We start from the raw sequence: 15,550 nt of genomic DNA on the forward strand, positions 1-15,550 counted from the left end.
CAGAGGATGCTTTAAACAGTAAATAACACTGCCATTTTATTAGATTCAAACAAATTCACAATATACCTCTTAGGTACAAAATTGCAAACAAAATTAGAAGTGACCTTTAAAACAAGAATCTGAATCGATAATGACACATAAATAGTTAAATATTGCCACTGAAAGAGATGATTTAAGATAGAGTGGTTACTTCAGGAGGAGCTGCCAAATCCTGATTTTCATGATCCGCCATTGAATATTCTGCTGATGCCGCAGCTTCATTTTCAGTCAAACACTGATGTTTGGGAACTTCTGACGGACTTGCAAATGGTGTTGCACACATGCTGCATTTATAGGGTCTTTCTGAAGTCTGAAAGAGAGCTTCCACCTGACTGTTGTCTTCTCCGCCACACAGAACCAAGCTTTGCTTATTGACCATGATATAAGAATCTGCATCCTGGCTCAAACAAACATGTCGAGCAGCCTGGTTCGCTCTGCAGAAGTTCTTTCCACAAGCACTGCACTTGTACGGTTTTCCTGTGTGAATGTACATGTGCTCCCGCCAGTGGCTCTTCTGAATAAACTTGCGAGCGCAGGTTGGACACTCAAATTTTCGCCGTTTCATTTCACGACCCATCTCAGTGCCATCCAGGTTATCTATATCTGCGATTTCAGAAGATGGTGGGGTGTCTTCCATCCACGCATGTTGATCGGTATCACTAATAACATCACTGTCAGCATGCAAATTGTCTTCCTCCATATCCTGACATTCAAGATCAATATTGTGACCATTTGGCGTGGCTGATACCTGTGGCTCGGTTGTTTGGTTTGTGTGGACCTGTAGATGTTCCTTTAACTTGCATCTCTGGCTAAATCGAACTCCACAATAATTGCATGTGTAATGCTTTCTGGAAGAAGCACTTCTGCTCATTATGCCATATGTGAGGTGTTGGACCATCGTGGCTGCAGGGTTCTGGGTGGGTGAGTCTACGCCAACAGGTCGTGGAGATCTATAATCCATATCAGAGTTTTCCAAAAATTCACGACCAAAAACATCAGAGCTTTTAGCATAAACGTCATCCTTGCACGTTGAGTTTCTTTCAGGCTGGCTGCACGTCTGATCAGGGATCTGTATGCCGTAAAGGGAGTTCGTCAAAGGTGTACAGTGGGATTCGGGGTTTATAAGAAGACTTGCCTCCTGTAGTAAGGGGTAGGCATGCAGAAATTTTACCCCCTGCTCAAGACGAATGGGGTCGATGGGTTGTGCGGTAAATTTTCCAGTGTACATTAAATTAAGCAGGTAGCTAAAGATGTCGGCCTGTATGTCTGAAGGCTTCAGGCGAACACAGTCACTAAAAAAAAAAAGAAGCAGAAAAAAAAAAATCATTCAGCAGTGTTAGAGTTTTCATGTATTAATATTTTTTCCTACTCTGTGGTTGTTATATCTTGTAGACTGATTTAATGTGAAGGAATCTTCAAAAAGATGTGGCATTTACATGTTCTGAAAGCCATTCTTAACCAATGACATTAATGTGTGATGCACAGAAAATGCTAATTATGATCCGATCTCAAATATAACTTATGACCAAACTATCACAAGTGTATTGTTTATCACACTTTACATTTATTTTTATTACAATATAATCATTTATAGCAATTGCAGAGAGATCGCCTTCCGCGTCATTCAAATCACGTGTATGAAAGCATTTTGGCTTCTCTACAAAATATAATGACGACAGAAAAGATTATGGTGAGATCTACCAAAACACTGTTTGTTTAGCCTGCATTAATGCATTCAGTGTACGTTGCGCAATTAAACATTAAAAGACTGTGATCTCAATTAAAACCTGCACAACATGAATGATAAATGATAATGATTTGCATTTGTTTATTATTTCTTTGCAGCGCTGCACTTAAATCTGTATTTGATCCTGAGAAATTCAGTTTTACACTTTTTTCGGTTAGTTACAAACAATTAAATAACACAGAAGTACTGGAAGAACAGTTTATAGTTCATTGGTGAAGATTAAAATCCCTGTTTAATAGAGTGGAGGAACTATGACGTCAATTTGTATGCAAAAACCCGGAAGCGAGTTAGCATTTTAGCAGTTCCGGTTCCCTCGTCCCAAAGTCAATGGGTTTTTTGAATGGGGTTTCAGTAAAAATGCTTAAATAAGGTTCGTGGTAAACACAAACTCAAAATACTTTCACGTTTTGTTCTACGACATAAAACACATCAGTTACAGCACACTCTTGAATTTTTAAATCGGTAATGCTTCTTTAAAAAGACAGTTGCTATCAAGTTGCTAATTGGGACTACAGGCGGTGTCGGAGACATTATACGTCATCGAGCTGATCTGGTCTGGAGCGCAGCTCGCTCGTGATGGGTATTTGGATTTGTCTGTTATTTAGGTATTTTCATGAATAGTATTTTATAGTTTGTAGTATTTTTCTAATTGGGAATTCAGATTTTGTGCAGATAATTCCTTCACTTGTAAAGGCTGTCGAGACAGATTCATTTGTTGATCATTTATTTTAATAAACAATATTATGAAGATACTGCTTACTAGTGCAGCCTGTCTCTCTCCTGCTCTCAGTAATGCAAACGTTTGAATAAATGTGTTAAATCACATGCATGTTAACTGTCATTTTAATGTGATCAAGTGATTTTTCGTCGGGTTTTTCTTCTTCATCTGAACACATTTAACTCTGTCATAACAGCAATATTTACACTCCTCCGTAAAATGTACAGCATATGTGACTGTATGGGCTGCTTTTCAGTGTATTTCGTGACAAAAAAGGAAAATTTAATGTGGCTCTATGTCCATGACGGAACTTAGGCATTTGATGGATCTGTTCCTCCTCACGCCTCATTTCTGTCGTCTGTTGAGGTAAGCAGGCTGTGTGCACGCGAGCGATACACTTACTTAAATATGTCTTATGATAATACTATGTAGGCAGACTTATACACAGTTTTAAAACTTTTAGAACAGTAAAGCAAAACAGATGTATTTCCCACGTAAAAACGATCCAATAGGCACGTAGGCCTATGTGTTTTTGCGTATTTGTTTATAATATATACCGTGGATTATAATGTAATATACATAGAGAATAGCTCTTTGTCATGGACATTATTTCTAAAAATAAGCTTGATAAGTCGTCTGTAGCAGGGTGGGGCTAACGTCACAGGCGAACGCCCCGAGGGCTCTGTAGTCCGTTTGTAGCCTAATGTTAGCTTTTCAATTCTTGCGTTTGCATTTAAGATCAAAGTTGTATTTTCGTGTGAGGATTATCCGGCTGGACAAAACGTGTAAGTGTCAAGAACAGTGTTTAAACACAGAATTTATTAATTGCAATCTTCGAAAAGCCTATGGGAAAATTCCATAGGGATTTTCACGAGGGAACCAGTTTTATGCTAGCAGCCGATTAGCCTACAAAGTGACGTCATAGTTCCTCCACTCTATGGAACTTGACGCTGGTGAATGTTGTAGCAATTACATTGTGTAAACAATAGGTGGCGACAAACAACCATTAAAATTATGTCACTGACTAGGTTTAAAAAATGATACAGCTATATCGAAAAATGAAGTTTTATGTGTGAATTGTTGAGTCATTAATTGAAAATATACATGATATGTCGTACAAGATGTTAGATTTCTATATTTAGCATTATCAGTTTTTTTAGCTGGTTCTTTCTTGATTTTTATTTTTATGAATATTGAAGGTTCTAAGTTCTGTTTGTTAAAATGGTTTTGGCAGTATTATTTTTCTACAAATAGAAAGCAAATGACATTTGTCTCCTTCCTTTTTTGCTGATCTGAAAAATGGTCCGATCCGTGACTCAAAAACCGTAGTGTGATGCGAACAGTGAGATTTGTGATCCGTTACACCACTATCCGTTCTACAGACAAAACCAGTAAACTGCAGAGCTTATGCAAGCATATTAATATCTTTATGAATGTATGTTTCTGAAATATGTTTTTCTCACCACTGTCATCTTCTAGTGTTGATTTTGTTATTAAAAGTAAAGTGCAGAGCACATGCTCAAAAAGAAAAGAAAACAAATGCATATTTGCAAAAAAGACTATCAAGCTGAGAAAACATCCTAATCAGTGAAACAACACACGTGCACACAAATTCTCACAAAACATGCAAATGCAGAAATGTTATGCAAATAGACTAGACCAGTGGTTCCCACAGAGGGGGGTTGCTTGGTGATTTCCAAAACATTTTTATATGTTATGAAACTATCAGAACTACCATATTTTCTCCATAACCTACAGAAGATAAAAATAGTATTTAATAGTTGCATAAAAACAACATACAAATAAACAAGCATGTTAATATTAAACAAATAAATAATGACTTCCTGAATTATATGATTGTTAGACTGTTGCACTTGTTCATGTGTTGATATGCTTGTGTTTATATAGTTCCCATTGGTGTGTGCACCGTTGTGTGCGATGATTGTTAGTGTTTTTCTATTTGCACATTTTTATGACTTGCAGCGCATTTGAGCTCTGTCAGCCACCTTACATTTCCTTGCAAATGCAACCCATTATTTTAAGACTAAAAAAAAACCCACTATAAATATTTGACATTAACATATATAGCTACTAAATCAAGTTTAATCTTGTGTACATTATCTGTGCATGGGTGCAAGAACAAGCTACTGATCAGCCACCGGTTTTACAAATAATAAGGTTTGTGAGTTCTACATATACTGTAGCCCATTTAAAAGAACTCCAAATGTAAATGAAAACCGTCTATTTGCAATCAAATTCACATTACCTTTCCTGATGGATGAAGAGCATGCGGAAGTAGTTTGAGAACGCAGCAAGAACAGCTTTATGGGCTTTGAAAAGAACATCTCCGATGGCCACGGTACAATCACAGAGAAAACCAAACTCTCTCTGAGCATTGAGGCGCTTCAGAAGAACAAGACCATGATGGGCCAAGTCCATTTTTTCCACCTTAAAACACAAACAAAGTAAAGTAATTAATTTTTATCAGTCAATTCAATTAAAGTTAATTTGAATAGTGCTTTTCTTCGAAGCAGCTTCACAAAAGGTGCACATTGTATTGCATTAAAAATCAGAAAAGTTATGGTTATTAGTTACTAATAACTTTAATTAAACGGTAACTAATAGCTTTTACCAGTAAAAATTATTATATACAAGCATAGTTAACCTGCAGTTGTATAATTGAGGTAAAGTTCATTTAACACTTACACATTCAGACTTTCTACTAAGTAATATCATTTCATAAAAGTTTTCTTTGCAAATTTTCAAAAGTGAAATCATATTAACAACCAATGACTATCAAGACATTGTTCACAGTCAAATAAATAGTCCTAATGTTTTGAAGTCATACTAACATGTGATTTTTGGGGGTCGAATATTCAAAGTACCAAGATAAACAATATGTGGGAGAATGTCACAGGTTGTCACTGAATGAATGTGCTAATAAAAAACAACTTTGCCTAAATATATTCAAATTACCATGGTAAAAACAATATAGGGAGTGTCACAGGTTGTCACTGAATGAATGTGCCAATATAAAACCAACTTTACCTCAATATTCAAAGTACTATAGTAAAAAATACAGGGAGCATGTCACAAGTTGTCCTTGAACGAATGTGCTAAAATAAAACCAACTTTACCTCACTATATTCAAAATACCATGGTAAAAAATATAGGGAGCATATCACAAGTTGTCACTGAACTTGTGTGCTAAAAAAAAAAAACAATGTTACCTCATTATATTCAAAGTACCATGGTAAACAATATACAGAGCTTATCACAAGTTGTCACTGAACTAATGTGCTAATATAAAACCAACGTTACCTCACCATATTTAAAGAGCCCATATTATGGGTTTTTGAAAATTCCCCTCCATGTAGTGTGTAACACAGCTCTAAGTGAAGTGAAGTATCCAGCTAAGGCTTAAATCTGTAAGAATACAGTGTTTAAAACTGTTGATTCATCTATAAAAGAGTCGACTCATAGTGCTTCAAACGAGTCGCCTTGATACCGACTCATTAGGTGTTTCGCCATGACGTACGAACGAAACAAAGTTTTTCACGTGCACGCGCAAACCCGGGAGATTTCAAACCTGAGGCCCCGCCCTCTGACGCAGTAACCCAGACACACACACACACACACCCACAAACACACGCACACAAACATGCCGGTCGATTGAAGTCACATTGCAGATGGATATATTGAGTCTCTACCCAAAGATGAAACCTCAGCATTATAACCAAGCAGTTGGAAACTACTGGAAACTTCTGGAAGCTACATGCTACAAAGAATACTTCATCTGCGTTTGTTAAAGGAAGGATCAGTAACTTACTGATGGACATCAGGATGGGTTTCTTCCATTTCTCAAGTGTAAGTACGTGCGGTTAAAGTTGTTGCCTCGTTGACTCTAGCTTGCAAATGTATTTAGTTGTGTTTTGTTACTTGTAACCGAGTGTACTGTATCAGGTTAACTGGCCATATTCTCTTATCGCGACGATAAGAGCGATAAGAGAATCGCGACGCGACGCGTGCTGCTTTGTTTATGGAGCTCCGTGGTAACGTTAGAGGTGTGCATACCCGCGGCTGTCCCCGCGCCAGATTTCTGCGGCGCGAGAATAAATTTCCGAATAAATCGCCGGAGCGGTCGGTAACGGGTTTGATTTGGGACGGGAGCGGGCTGCCTGAGAAAGAGAAAGATGTGTCTGCTTGGTGCTTGTCTGTTAGTGCGCATGCGCGCGTATGAGAGAGAGAGAGAGAGAGAGAGAGAGAGAGAGAGAGAGAGAGAGAGAGAGAGAGATTCAAAAATGGCAGTTGGCTGCAAGAAAGTCAGCTCCTAAGCCAACATAATTTTTTACCAGAAATGTATGTTTTTTATGACCCAAATCTTGACTAAACTTATTGGATACTCATCTGTGAACAATAGAGGCAGAAGAATATTAAGGTAAGACCTCTAAAAAGAAATTGATACCAACTGGAAACTGCATTTAATTACAAACATCAAGCTAACAGCTAAAGCTAACACCAGTGGCAGTTATTTCAGTTAAGAACAATATGGGTCTACCTAGAGCTGAGGCATTTTTCAAAAATGAAGAGGAGCTGGAGATAATCTATCCAGGAGAAACTAAATCTGCTAAAGAAAAGAAAAGGATGAAAGAAATGATCCTGAGAGAGAATCCAGAAATATTATTGTCTGACTACAGTGGACCAGAAGACAACAGAGTCCAGTGTAACCTGCTTTTCTTTACTGAACACTCATCAGCCTGGCACACCGTCCTCTGCTCTGCCATGGCATGTATAAGAAAAGGAGACATCAGCAAAGGCAGACAACTAACCCTAGAAGGAGACAACAACACAAAAATGACTATTAACATCTACCACAATGGTACAGTCATGATCCAAGGACCAGAAACCAGCCTTAATGAATTCCAGAGGAATTTCGGGAACTTTAAAATGGAGGTTCACAAAATTAAAAAAGATCCTGAAGTAAAGAGACAGGCTGAAGACGAGTCCAGCACCTCCTCTGTCACCATCACAGAGCCTATCCCCAGGACTCCTGCAATACACAGACACACCAGCTCTCCTGCTTCTCCAAAGATAAAGGCCCTAAGAGACAACGTCGCTGATCTGGAGCAGGAGTTTTTCTTGTTTAAGGAGCAAACCAGCAACAGCCTCCATCAGCTGCTGAACCTGACCAACCATCACAGCATACAGCAGCTCCATCAGCTCTGCTCAGCCGTCAGGCAGCTGGAGGAGGCCAATCAGGAGCTGCGGCAGGAGCTGTTAAGAGTAAGAGAGGAGCTGGGCAGAAGAGAACAACATGGACACACACTGGAGAGACTGCTGGAGGAGACCAGAGCCCAGCTCCACATAACACATCAGCAGCGCTGTGTCAGCACACAAACACACAGCAGCTCCACAACTCGGCAGAAGCATGTCAGCAATACACAAACACACAATACTTCCATGGCTAAATCCTCCACACATACTACTCAACAACAGAGTGTGAACATCCACTCTCAGAGTTCAATCTGCCCTGCAGCTCGTCAGTCTCCCCGAACCTCTAAGAGCTTCAGGAGAAAGAACAGCAGCACTCAGCACCATTCACCAGCTACAACACCATCCATGAACAACATCAGAGAACAGAAGAAAAAAGAGCACATCGTCATCCTCTGTGACTCTAATGGCCACCACCTCGACCACAGACGGCTGTTTGCAGGCAGATCAGTGCAGAAGTTCTGGTGTCCCACAGCTCAGGCTGCTGTGAGACTGCTGCAGGAGGGAGCGCTGGGGGCTCCAACACACATCATCTTGCACACTGGGACCAATGACCTCAGCACTCAGAGGGTGGACGTCATCAAAGCCTTGACCAACGCAGTGAGGACCGCTAACAGAATCTTCCCCAGAGCCAAAGTCATCGTCTCAACCCTTCTACCCCGCAGAGACGTACCACAGAGGTCTATCAACACAATCAATGAGGAGATCACCAAAATCTGTTCCAAAATGCCTAACGTCCATATAGCCAACCATTCCCACATCACACATCACCACCTATATGATCATATACACATCCACCAAGAGGGCATGAGACTGTTCGCAAAAACTATCAAGGCATCAACCCTTAACAGTGCTCAAAAAACACCCTGGAGCCACGAAGAGAGGATTGAGCATCTCCCCGGCAACCAAGCGGACAGCTACGCCACTGTAGTGGCACACAGAGGTAGATCTGACCCCAGTGACCTCACACAGATTAAACAAATGCTGAAAATGATTTGCAACAATTTATTAGGATAAATTTACAGTGGATATGTAGTCTATAAACTGATCTAGTCATTGTATATTTTATAGTCATGAAATAACCTATAGAATTGTATAAATAATTTATTATTACTGCTTTTTATTCACTGGTATTTTGTTTTATTTTTTATTTTTATTTTTTTTTATTTGGGTCATAAACTCGTACATTGTTCTGGTAATTGCGTTATTACTTAATGGCTTCTTTTAAAATAACAAGTTATAATATTCAAGGAATGTTCTCTTCAGCCTTTGGGGAGAAAACTACTTACCCTGATTTTGTAAATATTCTAGATAATACAGATATAATTATATTACTTGAGACATGGAGTCGTTTAGACTCTAATTCCCACACTCCCCCAAACTACAGAGAGCTTTGTGTCCCTTCAATCAAACAGCCTAATGTTAAAAATGGAAGAGATTCAGGAGGAATTATAGTTTGGTTTAAAGATCACCTGTGGCGGTATATTCAGCCTGTAAAAAAAGGAACAACACATATTTGGATAAAAATTAAAAAAGGACTTTTATGTTTAGGTGAGGACATGTATCTTTGCGCCACCTACATCCCCCCGTATGAGTCCCCTTATTATAATGAAGAGATCTTCTCAATCCTGCAGTCAGAGATCAGTTATTTTCAGTCTCTAGGCTCAGTTTTATTAATGGGAGATCTGAATGCCAGAACAGGGAAGGAGGCAGACTGCATTAGTTCAGACGGCGACAAATATACTATTGGCTCACACACATATGACCAAACATGTTTTGATAAAATGCGGCAAAACTATGACAACATCATAAACAAACATGGAAAACAAGTCCTGCAGCTTTGCAATAGCCTAGGTGTATATATAGTGAATGGCAGAACAAAGGGTGACTCTCTGGGTCGACCAACATATAGTTCACACCTAGGGGTCAGCACAGTAGACTATGCCATTACAGACATTGACCACAGTATAATTAATTATTTTACAGTGATGCCACAACTGCCGTTTTCAGACCACAGCCACATTGTTCTCAGTTTGAAAAGATCACAGAATGCCTGCCTATTCTCAGAACAAAAAATAAAACTGCATCCCCTGCCACCTAAATTAATCTGGAGTAAAGACAGTCCTGCCCAGTATGAAGCAGAGCTCCACTACACTCAAGTGGAGAACATGATCAATGCATTCATACTGACTTCATTTGGTAAAGAGGAACAAACTATAAATTTAGCAACCGAACAGCTGACCAATATTTTTTCAACAGTTGCCCAAAAAATATTGAGGAAAAATCTGAAATACAAATCTAAAAAAGGAAAAACTACAGCTGGCTGGTTTGACAAAGAATGTCAAAATACAAGAAAAGAATTAAGACAATTGTCAAATAAAAAACACAGAGATCCGACAAACCAACACACACGAGGAAAATACCAACAAACTCTCCAAATGTATAAATCACTATTAAAAGAAAAGAAAGCTGATCACATGAAGTTAAAATTGGATCAAATTGAGGAGGCTATTGATCAAAATTTGTTTTGGGATTTATGGAAAAGATTAAATCAATCTAAAGAATCGAAACAAATTCCCATTCAAGACCCAAAAATCTGGACCAAACATTTCGAAAAGCTATATTCACAAAAAGAATTGAACCAAAAACAAAAACATCTGACCTCCCAATTACATATATTAGAAAATACTATTAAAGATCAGCTAAACCATTTAGATATCCCAATACAATTAAATGAGTTAACAGAAAAATTAAAAAACTCTAAAAAATAAAAAGTCCTGTGCCTCAGATGGAATCTCTAATGAGATGCTAAAACACAGCAGTCCTCAATTAAAAAACGCCATCTTGAAATTATTCAACCTCTTGTTAGAATCAGGACATTTTCCAGAAATTTGGAAGGAGAATTTAATCACGCCAATATTTAAAAATGGTGAGAAATATGACCCAAATAACTATAGGGGCATCACAGTGAGTAGTAACCTGGGGAAATTATTCTGCTCTATCATTAATGATAGACTGGTTGGGTTCATCCAGGAAAACAAGATTTTAAATAATTGTCAGATTGGATTTATGCCTAAAAAAAGAACAGCAGATCACATCTACACACTCCAAACACTCATTCAAAAACATGTCCACCAGACCAAACAAGGGAAAATATTCAGCTGTTTCATTGATTTTAAAAAAGCCTTTGATTCGGTGTGGCACAATGGGCTTTTCCTAAAACTCTTACAAAGTGGAGTTGGAGGAAAAACCTATGACATAATAAAGGACATTTATAATGGGAACAAGTGTTGTGTAAAAATAAACAATAAGCGGACTGATTATTTCACTCAGGGTAAAGGAGTCCGTCAAGGCTGCAGTCTCAGCCCGACTCTATTTAACATTTATATCAATGAATTGGCATCAGCACTTGAGAAGTCCTGTAGTCCTGGCCTGAGCCTGGAGGACAGAGAGATCAAATGTCTCCTGTATGCGGATGATCTGCTGCTTCTGTCTCCTCATGAAGAGGGTCTTCACCACAGTCTCTCTATCTTGGAGGAGTTTAGCACAGACTGGGCATTGCCCATTAACATGCAGAAGTCCAAGATCATGATCTTCTGTAAAAAACCTCGTCTGGCTGATAAAAAAAGACACACTTTTAAAATCAGAGGAACAATACTTGACCACGTCACCTCTTATAGTTATTTGGGTCTGACAATCACAGCCTCTGGACACTTCAGTCAAGCTCTAAAAGACTTGACCGCTAAGGCACGCAGGGCTTTTTATTGTATTAAAAAAAAACCTTTTTAAGTTTAACCCACCCATTAAACTGTGGCTGAAAATATTTGACACCATAGTAAAGCCAGTCCTGCTGTATGGCTGTGAACTCTGGGGACCCACATTTAAATTAAACTATGAATCTTGGGAAAAAACTCCAGTTGAAATCTTTCATCTGGAGTTTTGCAAAAACATCCTCGGAGTTCACAGAAGCACACCTAGCCTTGGTTGCAGAGCAGAACTAGGCAGGTTCCCTCTGCTCTCAGAAATCCAGAAGAGAGCAGGGAAGTTCTGGCTCCATCTGTCAGACTCCAGCCCAGAGAGCTACCATCAGCAAGCACTCATATATAGAAATGCACATCCGGCCAGCGACCCCATGCACTATCTGGTGGAAAAACACCAACTAAATTCACAAACCCTGTCCCAACATATAAAGACTAAAGAAATCGTCTCGATCTAAAGAAAGCGTGCTTCAACCAGATTAAACCTGGTTATGAACTGGCCCCGTATCTGACCAACATTAAGAGCCCCGGTCAGAGAAAGCTGATGAGCCGGTACCGTCTGAGTGGACACAGTCTGAGTGTGGAGACGGGCCGACACAAGCGCAGCTGGAGGAGCCCAGAGCTCAGACTGTGTCCACACTGCTCTGCTGGAGTTGTGGAGGATGAGCTGCATTTCCTCACTCACTGCAGCAAATATCAGAGCATCAGAGAAGCTTACTTCACACAAATGTCTCTGATTCTACCACAATTCCAGCAAGCCACAAATACGGAGAAACTCCATTATATTTTGGGAGAAAATGAAAAGTGTCTCCACCTAGCAGCACAGTACGTGTCCTCATGCCACCATGTGAGAGAAAAAGGCTGAACCCCCTCATCCCTTATTAAAGCTCTCTGTCCTTTACCATTTATTATTATATACTTTTGTTAATCTTTTTTTTTTTATTAACTTGTTTATTGTGACAACATATATGTATAATATAACGATATGTATATGTGTTTGTTTATTATTACTTATATTTCTTTTATCTATATGAATGTTGTGTATTTTGTTATTGCTTTGGCAACATTGTGATTTGTTTTACAGTCATGCCAATAAAGCTCTTTGAATTTGAATTTGAGAGAGAGAGAGAGAGAGAGAGAGAGAGAGAGAGAGAGAGAGAGAGAGAGAGAGAGAGAGAGAGAGAGAGAGAGAGAGAGAGAGAGAGAGAGAGAGAGAGAGAGAGAGAGAGAGAGAGAGAGAGAGCTTTATGCTTGGTGCTGTGTGTGTGTTTATACAGATTTTCGGTTTTGTTCTCCCCCGCTCTTTAGCGGGATCGGGCGCGGCGGGCAGAATACGGGGCGTGTTCTAAGGCTAAAACCTGGCGGGTGCGGGCGGAAGCGGGAGCGTTCTCGTCCGGAGGTGTGTGTGTGTGTTTGTGTGTGTGTGGCAGCTAAAATCCACGCCTACACTATCTAGCGTGTATGAACTGTGATTACTTTTTAAATTGCTGATTAGCTATTGGCCATTTCACTCTCTGACTGAAGGCAGTCGACCAATCGCGACAGACTGTCATCGGTCCAATCAGCGCAGATTAGCTTCGCGCTAAGGAGGGGTTTGGGAACAAATGAATCACTGAACGATTCATACAGGAGTCGCTGGGATAATTAGGTAAAAATAAATGCAGATTATAAGACCATGAAAGTGTTTTTTGACCTTGCATGCATATTAAACTGTTGTTGGAGACCCTTACAACCAAGATATGACCCTATTTCATGTATAATATGGGCTCTTTAAAGTGTCATGGTAAACAATATATGGAGCATGGGCCGGTATTGGATTCTGACAGCATGATAACCTTGGATAAAAATGTCACGGTTTCACAGTATCATGGTATTGTGATTACTGCTCTAAAATATATTCTTTCTAAATGTCTGGGTAAAAACAACAACTTTTTTCCCCGTTTGAACACAATATTCAACCTTTTTTCTGAGAAACATTTATAATATTTTAGAGCAGTAAACGTGTCAGGCTAAATTAATTATTGACTTCTGCTGTCCTAATTGGTTTCAAAAACTGATTTTTGAATTTAAAACAGCATCTTTTCTACTTGAGATACTGTTTTCCTAAAAAAATGAAAACAAAAAAAGTGAATAAAATAAATAAATAAATAAATAAATAATATTAAAAGAAATTGTACACATACCTTAGGACCAGTATTGCAGAAAATTTTGACGGTTTTAAAACCTTGACTTTTCCAAAGCGCGGTATACTGTACCTTGAAAAGGGTTATCGTCCCATGCATATCACAAGTTGTCACTGAACTGATGTGCTAATATAAAACCAACGTTACCTCACTATATTCAAAGCACCATGGTAAACACTACAGGGAGCATGTCACAAGTTTTTACTAAACTAATGTACTAATATAAAACCAATTTACCTCAATATATTCAAAGTACCATGGTAAACAACAAAGGGAGTGTGTCAAGTTGTCACTGAATGAATGTGCTAACACAAAACCAACTTTACCTTAATAGTTGTATAGTATAAATGACGTCTATGTGCATGTTCAATCAAGTGTTTTTGTGTATGAAGTTTATATGTTGTCCTTGTAGTCTTCGATGGTTGGCATCATTTCTTCACAGGTCAGTAAATTTACATTCCTCATTAACTATTCTATGATATCTTGGTCATTTTATACTAGTTTCTATATACTTTATGTGTAGGGTAACATCTACCTGTTCCCATTAATACAACAGAAACCTATTTGAGCACTGCAAAACAAAATAATATATATAAAAAACAGGAAAAGAGACCCCACAACGTCCTACTTAAAATATAAAGTGTGGTTTCAGCGTCTAAATCATGGTCTAAATATGTTTTGAGGCATCTGTGTGTGTGTGTGTGTGTGTGTGTGTTGGTTGTAGCCCCGCCCATTCTGGTGAATTCCGAGTACAAAAGTTTCCGCGGACAAATAGGAAACACGCGCTCAAGCATTGAACCCAACAACATAACGTTACACTAATTAATAAGCCGAGGAAACCACAGAGATGGACAGAGGAATGGAAAACGATACTCTTTCAATAAACGAAAGCCACGCCAGGAATAAAACGGTCAAACCATTGATCATACTCAGTCAGGATCCGCGAAGTAATCGATAGCGCGCATCGTAAACAAAAAACCGACAACTTATTAAACGGTTGTTTCACATGAGACGTCACTTACCGCGTTGTTTTTGTCGACAGGATTCAGACGCTTTGTTCAGGTTGGTTTGAAGGCTCAAAAAAAGGAGGAAATGTTTTGACCGCGCAGTCTGAGTTCAGTCAGCCAGATCTGCTGCTGCTTTCCGGAGGCTTTGAATCACATGACACGGGCGCGCGCCTGATCGAACGCCTGTCAATCACTGGAGGCTGATCAATCAATCAGACAGCACGATGACGTCATGTTTGTTTGTTTTTTAGCATCCGTTTTTATATCCAGGGAAATTATGAATAAATGTATGAAATTTAACATTGATTAAGATGGTCTCTCATGTTCTCACTGTTATTGCCATGCTGATGCTCCTAATACCAGTTTGAGCACATTTACAGCGCAGTTCAGATGAAAAAAACGTCAGATTTTTTTCCCTCAGGGTCCTGTGTGTATGTTCAATAATTTCAATTTTAATTATTATTTAATATTTTCTTTCCCATTAAAGTGAAATAATTGAACATATACAGGCTGAGGAAAAAAATCAAATAAACATTTCAGATGGTGGTTTTCGCAACTGAACTCTTCATTTTATATTTATTTATTTAAGTATAAGTTAATCTAAGACAATACTGAAGAACTCTGCGCATGTCTAATTGGTTTCATATTTCATAAGCTCATGTATAAGGGTCAGGGAATATTTGGCGAAAAAAAGCTGTCATTGTCTCTTTCCCACTGGTAATAACCTAAAGATTATATCTAGATTCATTCATTTTCCTTCTGCCTAGTTCCTTTTTTTATCAGGGGACGCCACAGCAGAATGGACCACCAACTTATCCAGCATTTTT

The 15,550-nt window shown here is 38.8% G+C and overlaps 1 protein-coding gene across 2 annotated transcripts; it reads right to left on the reverse strand.

The window, feature by feature from the left end:
- Positions 1-14: 14 nt before the first annotated feature.
- On the reverse strand, positions 15-14,884 carry zbtb2a (zinc finger and BTB domain containing 2a). 2 transcript variants are annotated; one of them, XM_087288712.1, is made up of 4 exons: positions 13,278-14,884; positions 5,793-5,930; positions 4,771-5,518; positions 24-1,331 (listed from the first exon to the last, which is right to left on the reverse strand). In XM_087288712.1, exons 3-4 carry the CDS (start codon positions 4,941-4,943, stop codon positions 173-175), a joined length of 1,332 nt encoding a protein of 443 aa, XP_087144838.1. In that variant the 5' UTR covers positions 4,944-5,518; positions 5,793-5,930; positions 13,278-14,884; the 3' UTR covers positions 24-172.
- Between the last annotated feature and the right edge of the window lie 666 nt (positions 14,885-15,550).

This window comes from Danio rerio, chromosome 17, assembly GCF_052040795.2.
Source record: "Danio rerio strain M-AB ecotype USA chromosome 17, GRCz13ab, whole genome shotgun sequence".
Lineage (NCBI taxonomy): Eukaryota > Metazoa > Chordata > Actinopteri > Cypriniformes > Danionidae > Danio > Danio rerio.

Bases quoted from the DNA above. Each gene is read 5' to 3' on its own strand.
- zbtb2a (XM_087288712.1), bottom strand. From the start codon at position 4,943: ATGGACTTGGCCCATCATGGTCTTGTTCTTCTGAAGCGCCTCAATGCT. The intron at 1,332-4,770 runs GTAATGTGAATT...TTTTTTTTTTAG, and splicing joins CTCTTCATCCATCAGGAAAG to TGACTGTGTTCGCCTGAAGC.